Here is a 22511-nt window from a genome sequence, read left to right as displayed (position 1 = left end):
CAAAGAGAAAGAAAAGAAGGAAGGAAGGAGGGAGAGAGGGAGGAAGAAGGATCTGGAGCTAATTATTAATACGAGTATTAGGATTTTTTGGTATTTTATTGAATTCTGCACATAACAATTTCAATGAAAACACTTTAAATCCAATGACAGATTTATAAAAGAAACCAGATGAAAATGTCACATAATTAACTCACAGGTATTTACTGTTATTTACTTAACAGAAGGCCTAAAATTACTATGTCAGGAACGTTACAGAACACGGCATAACAGTTTATTTTAACTTTACAATAATATGTGATAAATTAACATAATTCAATGTCAAAGGAAGACAAATGTAGAAAAATATAAAATGTTTTGATCTTACATTTTATCAGAACTCCATTATTTATTATGTCATTGTTTAAAAATGACTATTATTTCATTCCATACAAAATAATACTTGTTTGACTTATCTGTTTGAGGAGGAGAACTAAACTTAAGGTTACAAAATTTTAAATTCTGATATGCTATAGCTTATATTTCATTTAATTATTCACAGTAATACTTCATTGCTAGTCAGTAAAAGTACAGAATGTATCAAAGACTGTTGATTTACAAGGGAAAGCAATTCCAGTGTCTCTCTGTTATTTGAAAAAAGAATTAAAATGTAGCATTATGCCATTGACTAACACATGAATGTTCTCCATATTTGAACTGAGAAGTCATCAGATTTTAATTTTATCCAGGAAATTACTTCAGTGAATTTTTAAATATGTGCATCAACTTTACCATATATTTGAACTATGGCTAAATGTTAATAGTCCTGTTGTCTAATACTTGATATCAATTCTTTTTGAACAGTTACAGGAAAAATGAGGTTTTCTTAAAAGAAAGGCAGTTTTTCTACTCACTCCCCATTCCCTGTCCTCCCCTAATCACAGAACACATTTGATGAAAAACAACAAGCTGAAAAATGGCCAATATGGTGGGTCTTAGAGTATGTTTTCTCTGAATTAGAATGTTTGCAGTTTCTTGAGTTGATTACTGTTTCTTTGAACTGTTCATAAGTCAGTCATTATGATGGACTTTTTAAAAAGGAAAATTAGAAAGAGACCAGTGGAGAAGATAATTTTTCAGTCCAGTGCTTTGATATCATCTGGATTCAATGTCTGTAGTCAGAGTGTGGGGACTTAAATATGTTTTAGATGGAAAATGTTTGGCTATCACCTTGTGGGAGGACTCTATTTTAGAAGTATTTAGAAAGGTCTGACAGTAACAGCAACAGTGCCTTGTGAAATTTCCTAGTGTATCATTTGGAATTAAATTTTAGTTAAAGTCTTAAAGATCATGGCAGTGGTAGGAAAGAAAAAACTTAACAGGGAATGAAAAGTGTAAAGAACGTGAAATGTAAAACCATTTGCTGCCCTTCCGATTTTGGACAAGTCACGATCTTTCTAAACCTTTGTTGTTTAATCTCTAAACTTCAGATAGTATTATTACTTTATAAGGATATTTCAAAAGTTAAATAAGATATGTGGATGATCTTTGCAAACTATGAGATAATAAACACGTATGAGGCATCTCTGTGAAAAAACTGAAGTTTTGTAGTTGTATTTGTTACTCTGTTATCTGCAAAATCACTTTCTATCTGCATAAGATTAAAAAATGGATTCTAAAACATTTAGCATGTTACACAGAAACAATACATACACTGTTTGCTTTCCCTTGTATGTGTAGAAACTTTTTAACAGAAATTATGTCATTTTATGGGATAACTTCAAAAATAGTCTATACAGTGCCTTTAATAGGATATTCCTATTTGGTTTATAATCATACAATTTTATGGCATTTAGGAAAAACAGTTCAACAGTTAGTTTTACGTAAACTAAATACGTAACCTCCCCACCCCAAACCCAGTATAAGAGATCACACCATGGAAACATTTTACCAGAAGAGATATTACTATGGTTTGTTTTCATACGGTCAGTTCACAAATTGTTGTAAGATACACTATTAACACAATATGCTAGAATCACCATTTAGCAAATTTTATCAACTTTAAAAAAATGGTTAAATTACTTCTTACAAAGATTACTAACACATACATATAAGACTCAGTTACAGCTAAAGTGAAAATTCAGATTCACGTAACCAAAATGATCAGATTAAATGTTTTAATGAATTGTTCCACTAATCAAAACATATATTTCCCATTATGACAGAGGCCTTTAAAAGCTGCCCCCTTTTCTGAATGGAAGGATATAAGACTATAAGTTTGGACAGATAATCTCAGTATGACAAAATATTTCTGTATTATTCAAATGGACTATCATTTAAACAATTTCCCTAGTGTCCATATTTTAGCGTCTTTTTATCCTAATCTCTTTCTACCATAAACCAGCAACCAGAATACACTCTTCTTTTACAGTGGGTATACTTATCTCTTAGCTATGTTGTGCAAAACCTATAGCCTTTCATTTTCCCAACCATCCACTAAAGCCAAACAGAAGCGTTGGTTTATCCCTGAATTTTGTTTCGCACTCCTGAGCAAAATTAATTACAATATGGCTCTATCAAGCCTCTTTTGTATTCACAAAAATTTATAAAATTTTTGACTATTATTTTAAATTATAGCCATTGTTTCTGGGGCCAAAAGGATATTAACTTTTAAATGTGACAAAAATGCACCTTACAATCAGCTACAGTTCACTGGGAAGCATATTCAATTCTGATTTGCTAAGTGTTTTACTCAACTACAAAATTTTTTCATAAGGTTCACTTGAACAGACATTTCATTTAGATAATTAGCAACATTAGAAGATGAAATGATAAATCATAGTAATTAAACCATGGTTAAAATAAAAATATTTACATGCCTTATGTCTTGCTGAGGTCGATTAGCAATATTGGAAATATTAACACTTGGATTTGCAGTTTGTTCAGTCCATGAGCAGAGATGTGGCATCTAAGTGATTGGAGGGAGCAACATGGACATGGACATGTATATTACAGCAATCCTAAAACAATATAGAATTCTCAAAAATGTAAAGACACATACAGATTACTAATAGAAATTGGGGCTCAGAGAGGTTAAAGGAACTTTCCTAGGGTACATGAGAGTTATTGGTAGAACCAAAATGAAAGCACAGAGATACCTGCTCTACCAAACTGCGGCTTACGTGGAAATAATCAAGAGATTGTAAGGCAAACACTCCTATCCCTCCAACCTTTTTCCACCTTCTCCTACTCCCATGGTTATAATGTTGAGTATGATAAAGCTCTGTTGCAGTTTTAGCATTTCATATATGATTTCAAATCACCTTAAACATCAAATTAAATTTAAAAAATAACCTCCCTTCCTTTCCAGGTACTTCATTAATCTGTTTCCATGTCGCAGAGTGAGTTTTTAATTTTTTCATGATCCCATTTAGAGACCAGTGACAATTTTTAGAGGAGAAAAAAAATCTCATATCCTTTCTCACAAGCATCTTGAAGAATGATATATTTATGACACTTTCAAGACTTAAACCTCATTTCAATTTATTCATTCTTTCAAAAATACCTAAGAAAATCTGAGTCCTTAAGTCTGCTTCAAAGACTTTTCAAATGCATATAATGAGAATTTGGGGACTGGAAAGGCCTTTTGAGATTAACCCAGAACATCCATTTGCAATCAGGAAACTGAAGCCTGGCAATAGTAAGTGATGCATCTAGGCAGAAAATAGGTAAGAATTCTGGTCTCCCGATATCTAGAGTAATACTAGTTTTACTACCCATTTGGTGAAACATATTTGCTATGACAGTTTCTTCATCTGGTACCATTCTGTGCTTTTATCTCAAAAGTCCAGGTTTTATCTTTATTTGAAACTGTAGCCTATAATAACGTGGATATGATATTAAACCTACTATAATGCTTAGGGTTGTGTCATTGGTATTTTATAAAGGTAGCTCCTGTGTCTTATTTTGGTAACACCTATTGATCTTTACTAAAACATCCGCATGTCTTAGACCTCCTATTAGGACAGTTGATTGGTTTGTTTCAATCATCCCAATAGCTGATGTGACCAGGCTGTAATCATCGGTTGTGGGTTACTAAGGAGGTTGGAAATGGACTATTCTCTGGGCCAGTGTCTCTATTACATGGGCTAACACAGAACAAAAACACCTTGGTGGCTGTATTGTCATCTTAATCACAAATTATCCAGATTGGAGGTGCACATAGCTCAAATCTGAGATAGTTGTCATTTTTTACTTCAGTTTTTCCCAGAGTGATCTGGTCTCAAAGTTTTGACCAGAGAAATTACCAGCAGATTGTGCAAAATCATTGTAGACATTGCCTCAAAAGAAAGTTACCTGGATTATATCTTCTATCTGTTTGTTTTGCCGCTAGTAGGTATAAAATTGTTTCAGTTATTGATTCTTATACATTAACAATGAAATCCATGACCCGTATTTCCTTCTATGGGATATCATAAAGTATTATAATTTTGACTTCCCTACCACAATATTTTGATAGTAATTGAAATTCTATGAGTGCTCTTAACTTAGCATTTTTAGGCATTTAAATAACAGGAGATGGGAGTTTTATGCATTTGGTCACCATATTTTAGAAATGAAAAGAGTCTTCTTTATATTAAATGTTCACAGTTTGACTTTCTATAAGGCTTATTAAATAATATACAAATAGCTACCATTCTGCTGAAATGTCACAGTAAATACATTAATAATGGCACAGAAGTGAAATGTCCCCAAATGGGAAATCATTTTCATGACGTCCTAAGTTACTTTTCCAAATAAAACTTTGCTTTTCTTTTTTAACTGAAAAAGTTCCATTTCTAAAAGAATATAAAAATAGAAAATGAGTCAAGAAGCATTTTACAGCTATGATTTTTAAGGAAATTCTAAAAACAGTAGATCAAATATATCTTTAAGAATGTGCTTTGTCTCGCCACATCAAACACTGCATAAAAACTAAATTAAATGAGTATATTATATATGAACTGTTGAAAAATATTAAGATAGATAACTTAAACATATAACTACTAATATATTTTTTAAAGTTAAGCTCAGCTAGAACCTACCTACAACTAATTTGCAAATCTATCATTTTGAATCAAAAAATAAAAGAATGTTTAATCAAGCAAGGCACATTTCTTTTAGGCAAGTCTGTCTTTAATACCATTCATCTGGGCACAGTGTAGTAGACTTCACTTATTTACACACAATGGACTAATATCTATGAGAGCCTTTGGTACAAAACACTTTCACAAATAAAGTTGTACATAGAAGATAACATTAATACATATCATGATTAAACACAGTCCAGTAATTAACTGAAAGAAAAGAACAGTATAATAAGTTGGCTTATTGGAAACAAGCATTTAGGCTTTCTTTATCAGCAGTACCGACTAGATTTTGGATGATTAAATATCACCAAAATGTCAAATGATACTTTAACACTTTTCATGTTCTTCTCTATCTCTTGGTCAACACCTTTTCTACTGCACACAGTTTGAAGAGAATCCTCCAGCTTCAGAGCTGTTTCTTTTATATGAAGCATTTGTTAGAGACATGTTATTCAATGTCAACTAAAAGTATGTGTTGGCAGACATATCACTGCTCATCAACAATATAATCAACACTGTATTCATTGTTCTGGGCAGTTTACAAAGAGCGTTCTACCGGCCCGTGCAGCTCTATAGTTCTTTATGTGGGGCTCTTCTGTATCTGCTGGACAGAGTAAACACAATAATTTACTATAATTTAGTTTTAAAAAAATTATAGACTAGGTCAATATAAAATATTCTATTCATTACACTTTTAAAAACTATTCACTGTTATGTTGAGAAGTTTGAGTGATTTAATTTACGAAATGTATTAACCACATATTGAGTGCTTTTAATTTATGTCAGAAAGTCTCAGAGTATTCTAGAATTATGAACTTTTCCCCCCTTATTAATATTGACCTCCAAATGTAGTCTAACCCAATGTGATTGTTCTTTGAATAGGAAAATTTATATTCATCCTAAGAACCATCTGAAATGTACCGAGTGCCAACTGATTTTTAGAAAAAGACATGTATCAATTTTCTCAATGTATTTTCAAGGGCTTGCTTCTTTTCTGTACATTCCACTGTAGTAATCTAAGATGAGAACTCCTTCAAAGTGAACTGAATTCTCATGCTCAAATAAATGTTATGAAGAGGGAAAAAAGGAGAGAGCAAAACAGTCTCAAAATTAGTGTTCTGATAACCATGTTCTAGGTACTATACAGATATTCTGTATGACCAATTATCACAAATAGCTTTCAAATATTACAAATAGCTTTCAAATCTACTGATCCTTTAAAGTATGAACTCTGCATAGTTGTATACTATTTTAAGAAATAAAAAATTAAGACAACAATAACCACTTAACCAGGGTTTGTGGAAAACCAAGAAATAAAAGTTCAAGTTTGTTGTTTTCTTCTCACCAACTACAAAAAAATTATTTGGAAATGCAGATGGTAAAGCATTCCTTAAAAATAGCATAAAGCAGCACAACTGTCTTATTCACTGCTACCTTCAAAATCTAGAATAGTGTCTGGCACACAGACACTTTATATGCTGAGTGAATAAATCCCTACTACTTTGTACAGCGTAAATTGGATATATAATTTACTGTGAAACTTAGAAAGACAAAAACGGAAAATCCTACACCAAGTTTCAGGTTTCAATATGTGAATATTATCCATCATAATACATAGAGAAGACTGTTTCCCATACGTACTCTTGGCTTTAGCAGGTATCTCAAAACCAGTGATAAATGCTTAATGATGGTAATTTGAAATCTGAGTATGCTTTTCATGGAAGAATCATTCACTCACTGAACTATATGTTGTATGCTTACCATGCTGGGAAATTATCTAGTGAAAAGTCTTACCTTTTTGGCCTGGATTATACTTGCTCATCCTTCATGAAAGAAGTAACTTCTTTTTAAAACTAGTCTTTACTTAAAACGTAAGAGTACATTCTTGCATCACAGTACACTTAATGTTCATTATAAAAAATTTGAAAATTACAATGGTCTACTAGTTACTGATGACTACTAATTACAAGAAAAGTAACATAATGATATAACCTTTTTATATCCTCAGTGCCTAACTTCTGCTCAATGCCAGTGCAGCTTTGGCTATCTTGAGATGGTTCCATTAAGCTATTCTTTTCTTGACACACCCTTTTTATGTAAGGGGCTGGGGCTTTCTTTAAGCTCATGAGTTAATACCTGCCTCAAGGCTCTTAGGATTAATAAGTCTGGTACAGCTTGCCATCCTAATAGACTGCAGGTGTGGAAGGAGTAGTAATTCAACAGAAACAAAACAAAACAAAAAAGCAAAAAGTAAAAGTGATATTTAGATGGTAATCATGTTTATATTAGGAGCTAAGAAATGGGTTGAAGGACTTAGAAAAATGGACTTTGGCTTAAGTATCAAAATTACAAAAGAAAGGATGTATAATAAAAAATGGTGACTTATAATTGAAGCTATTTCACCAAATAAATGTTCTAACAAACAAAGCAAGAAAACAGGATAAGAACAGTCAAATTTCAATAGTGACTGAAACTGCGTACAGCTCCTGTGTCCTTGTCTTTTGAAGTAAAATGCTGACTCAAGAGTTAAGACTGGGGGCTTTGTTGGTGGCTCCGTGGTAAAGAATCCACCTGCCAATGTGGAGACAGAGGTTCGATCCCTTATCCGGGAAGATCCGACATGCTGTGGAGCAACTAATGTGCCACAGCTACTGAGCCTGTGCTCTAGAGCCCGGGAGCTTCAGCTACTGAAGCCTGCATGCCCTGGAGACTGTGCTCCACAATGAAAGAAGCTACCACAAGGAGAAGCCCCTGCACAGTAACTAAGAGCAGCCCCTGCTCAACACAGCCAGAGAAAATGCTCTGCGGCAACAAAGACCCGGCACAACCTAAGTAAATAAATAAAAATTCTAATGAAGAGTTAATGATTGGGAAATGTGAAGATGTAGAAACAAAAAACAGCACTTGGGCCAGGAAACTGGTAACAATTTAGACTATAATTCTGCCACATAGCAGATCTTTGAACAGCCATTTCCCTGAAAGATATAGAGGGAAGCCTGATACACATTCTTAAGTTGCTTTTACAGGAAGCAGACCCCCTCCAGATGAAAGCATTGACCACACAAACACGGACCCTAGACTGGTTGAAACCAGAAAGCTGATGATGCTTGAAACTTCACCTTGATGCCAACCAATACGGGAACTGTGCATGAGCTGATCACGCTCTGCTCCTCGAACACTATAAAATTTATTACTACTCCCCGGGGGTGGGTCACACAGACTTGAGGGCAATAGCCTGCTGTGTCCTCATTTGCATGGAAAAGCAATAAAAGCTACTCTTTTCTACTTCACCCAAAATTCTATCTCTGAGTTTCTATTCAGCACCGAGAACAGAGGCCAAATTTTGGCAACACTATCAAGCCTGTGAAAAAGTAATTAAGACTTCCGCCCAGGCCTAAACGAATTCTTGAATGAAAACTCAGTATTCTTGCCTCAAGAACCCCATGAACAGCATGAAAAGGCAAAAAGATATGACACTGGAAGATGAATCCCCCAGGTCGGGAGGTGTTCAATATGCTACTGGGGAAGAGCAGAGAAATAGCTCCAGAAAGAATGAAGCGGCAGGGCCAAAGCACAAACAATGCTCAGTTGTGGATGCATATGGTGGTAAAAATAAAGCCTGATGATATAAAGACTAATACTGCATAGGAACCTGGAATGTTAGGTCCATGAATCAAGGTAAATTGGATGTGGTTAAGCAGATGGCAAGAATGAACATCACCATCGTAGGAATTAGTGAACTAAAATGGACAGGAATGGGTGAATTTAATTCAGATGACCATTACATCTACTACTGTGGGCAAGAATCCCTTAGAAGAAATGGAGTAGCCCTCATAGTTAACAAAAAGAATCTGAAAGGCAGTACTTGGGGACAATTTCAAAAACAAACAGATCTCAGTTTGTTTCCAAGGCAAACCATTCGACATCACAGTAATCCAAGTCTAAGGCCAACCACTAATGCCAAAGAAGCTTAAGTTGAACAGTTCTATGAAGACCGACAAGACCTTCTATAACTAACCGCCCCCTCCCCCGCCACAAAATAAGTCCTTTTTATCATAGGTGATGCGAATGCAAAAGTAGGAGGTCAAGAGGTTCCTGAAGTAACAGGAATTTGCATTACCAAATGAAGCAGGGCAAAGGCTAACAGAGTTTGTTCAAGAGAACACACTGGTCACAGCAAACATCCTCTACCAACAAAACAAGAGACGATTCTACACATGGACATCACCAGATGGTCAATCAGAATCAGACTGATGACATTCTTTGCAGCCAAAGATGGAGAAGCTCTATACAGTCAACAGAAACAAGATCTGGAGCTACCTGGCTCAGATCATCAGCTCCTTATTGTAAACTTCAGGCTTAAATGGAAGAAAGTAGGGAAAACCACTAGGCCACTCATGTATGACCTAAATCAAATTCTTTATGATTATACAGTGGAGGTGATGAATAGATTAAAGGGATTAGATCTGGTAGACAGAGTGCCTGAAGAACTATGGACAGAGGTTCATAACACTGTATAGGAGGTAGTGACCAAAACTATTCCAAAGAAAAAGAAATGCAAGAAGGAAAGTGGTTGTCTAAGGAAGCCTTACAAATAGCTGAGAAAAGAAGAGAAGTGAAAGGCAAAGGAGAAAGGGAAAGATATACCCAACTGAATGCAGAATTCCAGAGAATAGCAAGGAGAGATAATCAAACCTTCTTAAATGAACATTGCAAAGAAATAGAGGAAAACAATGGGAAAGAAGGGGAAAGATTAGAGCTAGTCAAGAAAACTGGAGATACTAAGGGGACATTTCATGCAAACATAGGCACAATGAAGGACAGAAACAGCAAGGACCTAACAGAAGCAGAAGAGATTAAGAAGAGGTGGAAAGATTAGATAGAAGAACTATACAAAAAAAGGTCTTAATGACTTGGATAACCACGATGGTGTGGTCACTTACCTAGGGCCAGACATCCTGGAGTGTTAAGTCAAGTGAGCCTTTAGGAAGCATGACTGTGAATAAAGCTAGTGGAGGTGATGGAATTTCAGCTTAGCTATTTCAAATACTAAAAGATGATGCTGTTAAAGTGTTGCACTCAATATGTCAGCAAATTTGGAAAACTGAGCAGTGGCCACAAGACTGGAAAAGGTCAGTTTTCACTCCAATCCCAAAAAAAGGCAATACCAAAGAATGTTCAAGCAACTATACAATTGTGCTCATTTCACATGCTAGCAAGGTAATGCTCAAAATCCTTCAAGATAGGCTCCAACAGTATGTGAAACAAGAACTTCCAGATATTCAAGCTGGATTCAGAAAAAGCAGAGGAACCAGAGATCAAATTGTCAACATCTGTCAAATCACAGAAAAATAAAATGAATTCCAAAAAAAATCTATTTCATTCATTATGTTAAAGCTTCTGACTGTGTGGATCACAACAAACTGGAAAATTTTTAAAGAGATGGGAATACCAGACCACCTTGCCTGTCTCCTGAGAAACCTGTATGTGGGTCAAGAAGCAACAGTTAGAACCTGACATGGAACAACAGACTGGTTCAAAATTGGGAAAGGAATACATCAAGGCTGTATTTGTTACCTTGCTTATTTAATGTATATACAGAGTACAGCACGAGAAACGCTGGGCTAGATGAATCACAAGCTGGAATCAAGATTTCTGGGAGAAATACCAACAACCTCAGATATAAAGAAGATACCACTCCAATGGGAGAAAGCAGCAAAGAGGAGCTAAAGAGCTTCTTAATGAGGGTCAAAGAGGAGAGTGACAAAACTGGCTTAAAACTCGACATTCAAAAAACTAAGAGCATGGCATCCGGTTCCATCACTTCATGGCAAATAGAAGGAGAAAAAGTAGAAACAATAGCAGATTTTATTTTCTCGGGCTCCAAAATCACTGTGGATGGTGACTGAAGCCATGAAATCAAATTCTTCATTGGAAGAAAAGTTATGACAAATCTAGACAATGTATTAAAAAGTAGAGACATCACTTTGCTGACAAAGGTCCATATAGTCAAAGCTACAGTTTTTCCAGTGGTCATGTACGGATGTGAGAGTTGAACCATAAAGAAGGCTGAGCACTGAAGAATTGATGGTTTTTGAACTCTGGTGTTGGAGAAGACCCTTATGAGTCCCTTGGACAGCAAGGAGATCAAACCAGTTAATCCCAAAGGAATCAATCCTAAATATTCATTGGAAGGATTGATGCTGAAGCTGAAGTTCCAATACTTTGGCTACCTGATGCAAAGAGCTGACTCACTGGAAAAGACTCTGATGCTAGGAAAGATTGAGGGCAGGAGGAGAAGTGGGGGACAGAGGATGAGATGGTTGGATGGCATCATCAACTCAATGGACATGAGTTTGAGCAAACTCAAGGTGATAGTGAAGGACAGGGAAGCATGGAATGCTGCAGTCCACAGGTCGAAAAGTGACTTACCAACAACAACAATTTGTATTTGATGAGGAAAAGTTTGAAATCTTTCTGTAACATGGTTTTATGGGAACTTGGTTTTCATGAGTCTATACTTTGACATCTACTAAATAACTTGGGGTTGGCTGCACATCAACCACCTCTACAAATTCTACCAACTAAGTGGTCATGAATTAGCCTCAAAGACTAGAAAGAGTTCTTGCTGAATTATGTATAGTTCTCTGATTGGCCTCTTGGAAATTATAGTCTTGGCAAGCAAAAAACGTTTTAACTCATTTAGTAATTAAAATTGGTAATGTGCCAAGATGTAGAACTTTGTCAAAAATCTGAAAGTCATGGGAAAATGAGCTGTGAAGTGTAAGCAATTCTACTTAGAGCAGTATTTAGGCCTACTAAAAATAAATCTCCTCAAGACACATAGCTACATAGTAATATAAATTGACCTTTCAAAATGAGTTAAAATGTTTGCAGGTATAAGGTTTATAGAAACTAGGAATAAAGCAATTCAAACACAGTTCTTACTTGGATAAATTGTTTCTGTCTATGGTTTTTAGTTGCTTACTACATTTTGAAATCTGACATATAGTCACTCTTGACTAGTTTTAATTACAATTTTTTATAAAGGTAATAGATTAGTGACTTCCTCAAATACATATTGCTCTTCCTCAAATACACCAGGCATTTTGTTTTGTCCTGTATGGAAGAAGGCAGGAGGCATGGGCTTGGTGGGGGTGGAGGGGTGGGGGTGGGAGAGGTGGGGGAGGAGAAGGAAGCTCAGTTTTGGACATATTAAGTTTGAGATATCTATTAGTTATGCAAGTGGAGATGTCAAGTGGACAGTCAGAAACTCAATCTAGAGTTTAGGAGAGAAGGCCAAGTGGGAGATACAAATTTATGTATAGGTCATCTAAAACTATGAGAATAAGACTGGAGAAGAAAAAGGGGTCTAAGGACTAAGTCATGGCCCATGGGGTTCTTCAACATTAAGACCCAGGAGGGATGCAGAAGAACCAGTAAAAGAGGCTGAACAGGAGAGGTCAGAGAGGTAGGAAGAAAATTCAGTGCGGTATCCTGGAAGTTAGATGAAACATTTCTTCCTAGGAGTGGGGATGTATTCTATAGGGCCAAATGCTTCTGATGGGTCAAATGAACTGAGTACTGAGAAATGGCCACTGGATACAGCTACAGGAGGTCACCGTGACCCTAAACAGTATGATTTTGGTGAACTGGTAGGGGTAAAAGCCTGTCTGGAGAGAACGGGAAGGGATTCAATGATAAACAGAGAGAGATACAGTCCCCACTCTTATACAGGAAACAGACACTAATTATATAACATAAATTAATTTAAAATTACAGCTATGTCAAGATAATATACTATAGTAATTCATTCCAAGATATACTTTTCCAGATTTGAGCAGCTAATTGGGATGTATCTCAAAATCTCTGGTATTTTCCCTTATAACTAGCAGTTTTTCTCTTCTTTTTCTTTGGTTACCAGGTGGAGAAAGGCTCAGATTGGCCCCAGGAAATGCGGGAAGGCCAAATGAGAGACCTTCACACTTATCCAGGATAGAGATGATAGGAATGTGGACTAAAGTGGTGGTGGCAGCAGTATAGAAAAGTGGGTTTTTTTAAAAGAGACATTTAGGAGGTGAAATGACAGAACTCAGTGATGGACTGAATGTATTCTCTTTGAATTTATTACTACATTAACAGACATTGATACACTGAGACTACTAGGCAATAAATCTTCCTTTTAAAAGGCTTTAAAAAATTAAGATTATTTGCAAATGTTTATGCTGCACATATGAATGAAAACAAATATTTTGGAAATTCACTAATTGTCAGAAAATGAATGACTTTAGATCTATAGATAAAAAGCATATACAGATAAAAAGCATATAGGACAGGGTATAACTTATGAAGAGGTAAAGTGCGTGCATGTAATAAATTAACCCCATGGGCTTCTCTTTCAAATAAATTACATGCTTTAATTTAAGAAAATGTTTAAATGTCTAAAAATAAGAATCTTCGGATATTTAAAGGAAAGGAGTTTAAAATAAACTTAACAGAAAACAACTGAAAGAGCAGTGCTGATGGCCCTATAACACACAGGTGCAATGCTGACTTTCATTCTAAAGAGGTAATGGGGAATTTCCCCAGGGCCTTTATACTCTCAAGGAAGGGGTGAGGGGAGGTTGGGGGCTCATCAGAAGAGAAAAAGTATCTCTCCATTTCCTACCAGGGGGCTATGATCTCTGGATCTGCAAAGTCAGAGCCCTGCATACACAGATTTATTCCAACATTCTTTAGATAGGATGAAATGTGATCTTTTGTCCACTTGAATGCTATCCCAGGATTTAATTTTTGGGCAAGAGTTCCTATTCTGCACTATTTAGGTTGCAGCAATAATAAAATGGCTCCCCTAAAAATGATGGAGCCTCTTTTTCAGATCACTTCTTTAACGCATTTGATGGTTAATAGTGCAAAATCTGAAATGTAAGAAAAAGCATACCCAGGACTGAAAAAAAAAAAAGAGGAAGAGAAAAACCACAAAAAAGTTTTCTTATTTTTCTTTTTCAAAATGCTTTTTCTTTACAATGTCAAAGACAAAATTAGTTCATAGCATCACTGAAAACAAAGACAAATATCTGAAATGCTCTAACCTGTCTAAATCATTTAAAGAAGACTATTATCATGTATACCATATGGCAATTGCCATTTTCAGGCACGAAGCTTGGGGCTGAGTCACAACCATAAGGTTTGGGCTCTGCGTGGTTTTCTTTCCTTTCTGTCTTCTCTGATTTGCTTTCTCTCAAAGACACATTATCAGCAGGTTATTTTTAAAAAGTGATTTATTATATATAAAATTATGAAATGAAATGTAGTTTTTTAAAATTTTGTTTTGGGGTATAGCTGATAGTTTCAGGTGAACAGTGAAGGGACTCAGTCATACATATACATGTATCCATTCTCCCCCAAACCCCATTCCCATCCAGACTGCCACATAATATTGAGCAGAGTTCCATTTGCTACACAGTAGGTCCTTGTTGGCTACCCATGTTAAATATGGCAGTGTGTACCTGCCCATCCCAAAGTCTCTAACTATCCCTCCCCCTGGGCCACCAAAATCTTGTTTTTAAGTCTGCGAGTCTGCTTCTATTTTGTATGTAAGTTCATTTGTATCATTTCTTTCAGATTCCACATATAAGGGATGTCATATGATACTTCTTCTCTTTCTTGACTTCACTCAGCATGACATTCTCTAGGACTACCCATGTCACTGCAAATGGCATTAGGAAATTAGTTTTAAAGCAATAGTTTTATCTTCCTTAGTTTAAAAGGCCAAATACAAAACAGGAAGAAAAAAAATTCCATCCTAAAATGCAATCTCTAAATATCCTCTTCCCCATTCTTATGCTCCTCACTTCTATCTCACAGTGTTTGCATAAGTCTTCAGACTGGGGGCACATGTGCTTCTTTGCATTTCTTAGTGTGAGGGATTAGCACTTCTATTCACAGCTAAGAGATGGGAAGATCTTGGAACTGCTGTAGAAAATGCTGAGATTTTAAATGTATAGGAAGTCAGGAAATTATAGCTATGGTTCTCAAAAGAATAGACTGCTGGTATATAGTATATATATTGGATTTATGTACAACCAGCAAAGGAATTACTTGAGTATGTTATATGCCAAAGAGGCAAACAATAAGTTTTATGTAAATGAACCTTAACTTTAAATTTCTTCATTCTGTGCATTTAAAATTTCAATCCCAAAATTTTATTTCAAAGTTGAGAAATAATTAATATAACACTCCTGTTATGTGTAGCCATTTGTGATTATATCACCTTAGTTGGTGGGTATTTATGTTTGCTATAATATCTGTCTAAAACACCATACGAAAAATAAAATAATGCTATTGTTTTTATCTCTGGATTCTCCAGCTGTAGGGTATATATATTTTCCCAGGATGTTGATGGATATGCACTGATCCAGTCACATCTCCTCCCATGAATCTCTTGTACATACAGACATAGGTATACTTTTCAACATCCAGGACATGCAACTGAGCTCAGTGAAGTCTATGGTTCAACAAAGCTAACTAGCATGTGTAAACTGAGGCTCCTTAGCATTCTGCTCTAAGCCCAATTCACTACCCAATTTCATTTTCGAAACGCCTTAGGACCTTGAGGAAGGGGCTACAATTATTATGTAGGACACAGCTACAATCTGATTTTTTTTTTTTCAGCACAGATGTTCTTAAAGAGTCATGAAGTGGTTAAGTAAGGCAATAATGTCAAATTTCAGTGAAAATGGCAATCTCCTTATGGTTGCCCTGAGTTTGTTCTATGTAATTTCCCTTTTCTTAATAAGGGAGAGTCAAAATGTTTATACTACTTTCTGGCATGGTTCCTCAGTAGTCCAATTAAAGAATGAGAAGATAGAAAAATAATAATCTGCATAACCTATCATCTATTATAGAATAAAACACATAAAAGTAGGAAATTAATTTTAAACCTGAACAATATCCATTATCCATTGGATAATGTCCCAATAACCATTGTATCACTACCAAGACTGATTAAATATAATATTAAATCTAGATAAATCAACTGGGTAAAAAAATAATCTTTTATCACTAGAAAAGTCAATCTCCATCTGATTTAAATACCATATTTGGTTCCTATGGTTAAAAATATCTGATGGTTTAAAAAGGGTTAATTTTCAGTACACTGAATGATTAGGTTTCTGGGGCTATGATCTTTCCATGAATTCATTAATTAGTAACATGGGCTGAAGTCAAATCTAAAAGTACAAGCAATTTATTTTCTCAGTCTCTCTCAAGTCATTCAGTAAAAGGAACATGGGTTTTGGGGCCAGAGTGACTAGCTTTAAACCACGCTAGATCTCTTGCTAGCTGTAAAGTCGGGTAAATCACTTAGCCTTAACCATCTATTTTTTACTCTCCTAAGATGGGGTTAATACCACTTACCTTGCAGAGTTGAGAAGTGTTCTGGATGTGATTGACACTTAACAGATTGTAATTATTATTGTTATTATAGAAAGTAAATAGTAAGATGCTGATTATGTTTTACACACCATTCACAAGGCTTGATATTTTTATACAAGGCCTGTGAGTAATGATCCCAATAATAACGTAATCTCTTAGCAAATAATGGAAAATAATATAATGTAATCTCTTGGCAAAATCTCTGACAATATACCTGTATTAACATTTACAACAACCCTATGAGGTATCATTTATTATATTTATTGTACAAATAAGGAAACTGAGGCACAGAGAGATTATATAATTTGGTCAAGGTCATACAGTAGAGTCAGGATTCAAACCCTGGCAATATGACTGCAGAACTTATGCTATAAATCACTTCATTAAAAACCTGAAAACAACATTACTGTAAGATAATGGCCATTCACTCATCAAATATGTATTGAATACAAACACAATGCTACATTTGGTGCGGGGCACTAGAGTCCAAAACTTTGTCAGGACTACAAAACCTATAACCTTCAAGGAGCTTACAATATGGCGACCAGAAGCAATACTACCTTAAAGTCATGACTCAAAAGCCATATTTTTCTGGCTAAAAAAAAAAAAAGTCCTTTGTATTACTGTTATTTGAAAACCATACAATTCCAAAATTATAGCACAACCATAATTTACCTAGAGAACTATCAGGGTTTCTATATCTTCTGAATAACTGTGAATAAAATTCTCACTGCACTTCATTTATCTTTATGCTTACATCTTTTAAGAACAGACACAAAAATTATTCTTATGTAATGACTGTTATGTGTCTAACATCACCACCAAAATGGGTCATAAAAAGAATTTCTGGTCATTAAAAATACCAAACGTTTGGTCAAAAGGTGGATCAATGTTAAAGGCTCAAATAAGTAGCAAAGGGAACTAGATAAAGGAGTTCTATTTCAAAGCTTATATATAAGAACAATGACTCTATGACCAGGTACACAGATTTCCTGCTTCCTTTTTTTTTTTTCTTTCCTTTCCTCTTTCCCCCTTATAGCTTTAATCATTATTTTTCACTCTCTCAAATGCACAAATAATAAAGTAAGTAGGTTTCTGACTACCTGAAAATATTTTATGAGCTTTAAAAATAGGGTTACTCTCATTTACCCTAGGATAAAAGAGTTAAACCTATCAAACCAAAAAGCAATTGTGGATAATGTATAGTTTATATAATGTATATAAAATAACATGATTTATATAATGTATATAAAATGTTAAAATGTTACCCTTGTTGCAATTTTATCCATCTTTGTTTTGAAGAACTGTACTACTGCATACTACTACATAATTATGTAAATGAAATCAGACCAATAATCTAACAGCAGGTCTGCCTTTTACCCTTTTTTCATGGGAAACAACTTGTTCAGAAGACAAGGAGGTTAGTAAAAGGAATGGAGTCATTTTCAGCTCAGTCTGAGTGAAGGTTATTCTGAAGAGAAATTACTTTTTTCCCCACTTTTTTTGCAATAAACAGAAACCAAACAATAGTTGGCAACCTGGACATCAAACAGAAAAAGTATTATAAATGATCTTCAAAAGGCACCTAGCCTGTAATAAATATAAACCTATTGATTTTGCAAGTGAGCACAAATCTAGATATGAATGGTATCCCCCTGGTTCCCTGTAGAAAAAGAGACTGCTCCAGTAGCCCACACAGTGCTCACCTGATGCTGTCTGTCTTCTGGCCACCCCTGGCACATGGCTGAAACTTGCAGGTGTTTCTCCAAGGTTTGGTTACTTCCTGTGACTCCTTTTCATTGATTGTCTGCAATTCCCTCAGTTAAAAGCATGCGTCCTTTATACTTTTCAAATATATCTAGATTTCAAGGGCTGTGATGGTGAGTGTTGTGGGATCTGGATACTTTTTTTAAAGAGGAAGTCTGAAGGTTTCCTTGTAGTAAAGTTTCAGGTATACTGAGTGAACATTTCATTTGCTTATGTGCAGAATGCTTTTACATTTGCTTTTTAATTTCATTTGTTGGCTTGAAACTTCTTGGGGAAAGAGAACAGTAGAGAAGCATCTTTTAAAAAGATTGCCCAATTACTGGCATTTCATTCAAATCATGGCCTATTGTGGTGTATGTTTAACACTCCAATGACGACATTTTCCTTTTCGATTCAGTCACTATGGGATAACATCAGTGATTTTTTTTTTTTTTTGGTAGTACAAATAAGCATTTTGTGATTCATTTCACCGCCTCGAATCCTCAGACTTAACTTTATTTGTGCAGTTTATTCAAACAGTGGTTTTCCTTGTGAAATCATGTACGGAGGAACCATCTGGAAAGGTTACCGTGGAAACGGCTGGGGCTAGGGGGTGGGGCTAGAGAGCAAGAGATGCCATGACGACCTTTTTCGGGTTTCCCGGGAAACAAGGGTTGCTATGGGAACTGCATCAGTCAGGTCTGAATTAGTAACTTCCGCTGGAAGGAGTGTCTGCCACTTTAATCTTCTTGTGATACTGCAGAAGCTTATCTCTCACATACATTAGGAAAAAATTTTTTGTTTCTCTAAGCAGCGCTGAAAACATCTGTTTCTAGGCTTTGATAGATGCTAGCTGGAATGCACACAGTTTCACAGGAATCTGTTACTCTATACTTTCAAAATGCTTAACAAGCCCCAAAGAGTTAAACTAATTAGATTAGGACATCGCAGTCCTTTCCCTTAGTCCGAAGTTCTAGAGATCCTTAAAATTCCAGGGGGCAGGGTCCAAATAGAAATTCCAGTTGAAAACCAAATAAATTTATGGTGGGTTTACAAGTCATTGTTCTAAATAGGCTTTTCATTCAAATATCCACAGTGTTGGCAACTCAACTAAATATTCAATAATGTTGAAGAGTTCATCAAACTGAAGCATCCTTTAAGTATATTCCTGCTTTACTTAGTAAAGAAACAACTGCCTGTCGATTCTGAGGTTAAACAGTCATTCTAACTGTTCTTCAGTTTCATTTCCTCCCAGGATGTACAGCTTGTTTTTTTTTTTTTTTGATTGGTTTTTGCTTTTTTCTTACAGAGCGTGTGCTAAAAATCAAGTTTAAAGTAAGTTTGTTGCCAAAATATTAAGAGAGGGAGAGAGGGTTAAAGAAAGGAGAGCTGAGAGAATGCAGCCCACTTGCAGAACAGACACCTGTTTCAGTATGAAGCAGGAGGGAGAGGGAGAATGAAGTGTGCTTTCCACTTCTTCATGTCCTTTCCTTGATGAATGGTCTGAAATGTATAAAACGAGGGCATACACAGACCAAGGGGGCACGTTCCACACAATACTGAGCACAGCATGTCACTTGTTTCATATATTAAACATCGGTAAATATCTTTTTGATGTTGACACAGGAGTTGGGATTATTGTTCGTGGTGCAGGTGGCCGTGGAATTGCCCGTTTTGAAGGGTGCCTGGGGGAAAGCACTATGGTTCATACCCCCCTCTTCGATCACCATATACTCTGACTTACTCAGAGTGGAGTTACTCCTTGCTTTCCGGAGCTCCTCAGCTGAAGGGGAGAGATGCTGGCAACTTCCCACGTGCAAATACTGGGCTTGCTCTTCCCCTTCTGTCTCCCGGTGGTAGAAATAATTGAAGTTGGAAACAATTACAGGGACTGGCAAAGCAATGGTCAAGACACCTGCGATGGCACACAGTGACCCCACAATCTTGCCCCCTATGGTCACCGGGTGCATGTCACCATAACCTACTGTTGTCATGGTTACCACAGCCCACCAGAAGGCATCCGGGATGCTGCTAAAACCTGAAGTGGGGTCGTCCGCCTCGGCAAAGTAGACAGCGCTGGAGAAGAGGATGACTCCAATAAAGAGGAAGAAGATGAGCAGCCCCAGCTCCCGCATGGAAGCCTTTAGAGTCTGCCCCAGGATCTGCAGCCCCTTGGAGTGGCGGGAGAGCTTGAAGATGCGGAAGACCCTCACCAGGCGGATGACTCTCAGGATGGCCAGGGACATGGCCTGCTGTCCATTCCCCTGTCGCTCAGCTAGCTCGGTGCCTAGAGTGATGAAATAAGGGATGATGGCCACGATGTCTATCAGGTTCATGATATTTCGCGAGAAGGTAGCTTTGCTGGGGCAAGCGAAGAACCGCACCAGCAGCTCAAAGGAGAACCAGATGATGCACAAGGTCTCCACCACGAAGAAGGGATCCGAGAAGCTGGAGGCTCCCGCGGGGCCCCCCGACGTGCTGTTACTGGCCGTCTCGAACAGCTCCTGCGACGGCGACGCAGTGTAGTACTTCTCGTCGCGGAACTCGGGCAGCGTCTCCAGGCAGAAGATGACGATGGAGATGAGGATGACGAGCACGGACACGATGGCGATGCCCCGGGCCGGCCCGGAGCTCTCCGGGTACTCGAAGAGCAGCCACACCTGGCGCTGGAAATCGCGGCGGGGCAGGGGCCGCTCTTCCTCCCGCAGGAAGCCCTCGTCCTCGCGGAACTTCTCCATGGCCTCCTCGCCCAGCTGGTAGAAGCGGATCTCCTCGGAAAAGATGTCGATGGGCACATTGACAGGCCGGCGGATTCGACCCCCGGACTGATAGTAGTAGAGGATGGCGTCGAAGCTGGGCCGGTTGCGGTCGAAGAAGTACTCGTTGCGGAGCGGGTCGAAGTACCTCATGCGCCGCTTGGGGTCGCCCAGCAGCGTCTCCGGGAACTGGCAGAGGGTCTTGAGCTGCGTCTCGAAGCGGAGCCCCGAGATGTTGATGACCACTCGCTCCCCGCAGCAGTCCTGCTCGCCGGCGGCCGGCAGCGCGGGCGGCAGCGGCTCGTAGCGGTCGCAGCCGCCGCCGCCACCGCAGCCACCCTGAGGCTGGTCCCCGCCACCGTCGGCCGCCTCCGGCTCCAGCAGGTGGTCCCCGGGCACCACCGTCATGTCGGGCGGCAGCTCGGAGCCCGCGGCGGGCTCGGCGTAGCCGGGGTTCACCAGCGTGTGGGCGTCGCCGCCGCCGCCGCCGCTCGCGGGCTGCTGCGGAGGGTGGGCGCGCTGGCGGGCGGAGGGCTGCGGCGGCGAGCGCAGGAGGCTGAGGTGCTCGTCCATGCGGCGGGGAGAGGCGGCGGCAGCGGCGCGGGGCCGGCTCGCTCCTCCTCGCGCTCCCCGCCCCTTCAGCGCCTCCGCCTCCCGCCGAGCCCGCCGCCTGTTGCTGAGCTGCAGCCGCCGCCGCCGCGAGGCTCGGTCTGGGTCTGGCGTGGTCCGCGCGGCTCCTCAGAGGAGACGCCTCCTCAGCCCGCCTCTTCCCTCCCCCGCGGGGCGCGCGCCCGCCCCTCCGCGTCCCCTCCGGATTCCGGCCCACCGCGCGGGCGCGCGCCCCACTCCCCGGGAGCCTCCCGGCCCAACCCTTCCCCGCCCGTCAGGGTCACCCGAGCGCTCACATTTCGCACGCCCCTCGCCCCGCCGAGGCAGCCCTTCTCCGCACCCCTTTCCCCCCGCCCCGAGGCCGTGACCCAATCTCGGGACTTCCCCATTTCGCCCCGCACGCGCCACCTGGGCGGGCGGGAGGAGGCAGGCTCCGCTGGGCCGAGGTGGCCAAAGGCGGGGGCCGGCTGGGAGGGAGGACGGCGACTTGCCCTGGGGCTGCCGAGTTATCCAGGGAGGGAGTGGCAGGTCAGGTGGGCGCCTAGGACAAGAGGTAAGCCGAGTGCCCACTTGAGGGTGAAAGAACTCCGGGCCGGGAGGGATAATTAAGCTCTTGTTTGGTTGAGAAAGCCGGCGGAGTAATGGGAGTTTCTCACCCGGAGTCTGAAGAAGATGGTCATTAAGACATTCAGAGACTTTTGCTTCTGCAGTGAATAGTTGACACTACCTTTGGTAGCTGAGATTTTAGCCATTAGGAAGAATCGAGGACCAAATTAGGTTTGGCGAGGGCAGCCTGGTCATTCCAATCCAGTAAGATTTCCTATCCGTGCGAATATGAGAGGAAAAAGAGAAAGGAAAT

The 22511-nt window shown here is 38.8% G+C and overlaps 1 protein-coding gene and 1 long non-coding RNA gene across 3 annotated transcripts in view; one reads left to right on the top strand and one right to left on the bottom strand.

Moving 5' to 3' along the window:
• The window catches only part of LOC122677524, a 44015-nt gene that overhangs the window by 20365 nt on the left and 1139 nt on the right, over positions 1 to 22511 (top strand). The window lies entirely within an intron of this gene.
• On the bottom strand, positions 78 to 21755 carry KCNA3 (potassium voltage-gated channel subfamily A member 3). Of its 2 annotated transcripts, none has more exons than XM_043877638.1 (2): positions 18248 to 21755; positions 78 to 5709 (listed from the first exon to the last, which is right to left on the bottom strand). In XM_043877638.1, exon 1 carries the CDS (start codon positions 21614 to 21616, stop codon positions 19877 to 19879), a length of 1740 nt encoding a protein of 579 aa, XP_043733573.1. In that variant the 5' UTR covers positions 21617 to 21755; the 3' UTR covers positions 78 to 5709; positions 18248 to 19876. The 2 variants fall into 2 exon arrangements, with proteins under 2 accessions (XP_043733573.1, XP_043733574.1); XM_043877639.1 differs by having other exon boundaries at positions 78 to 5706.

Source organism: Cervus elaphus, chromosome 20 (genome assembly GCF_910594005.1).
Source record: "Cervus elaphus chromosome 20, mCerEla1.1, whole genome shotgun sequence".
Classification (NCBI taxonomy): domain Eukaryota; kingdom Metazoa; phylum Chordata; class Mammalia; order Artiodactyla; family Cervidae; genus Cervus; species Cervus elaphus.
This window is presented reverse-complemented; position numbering and strand designations above follow the sequence as displayed.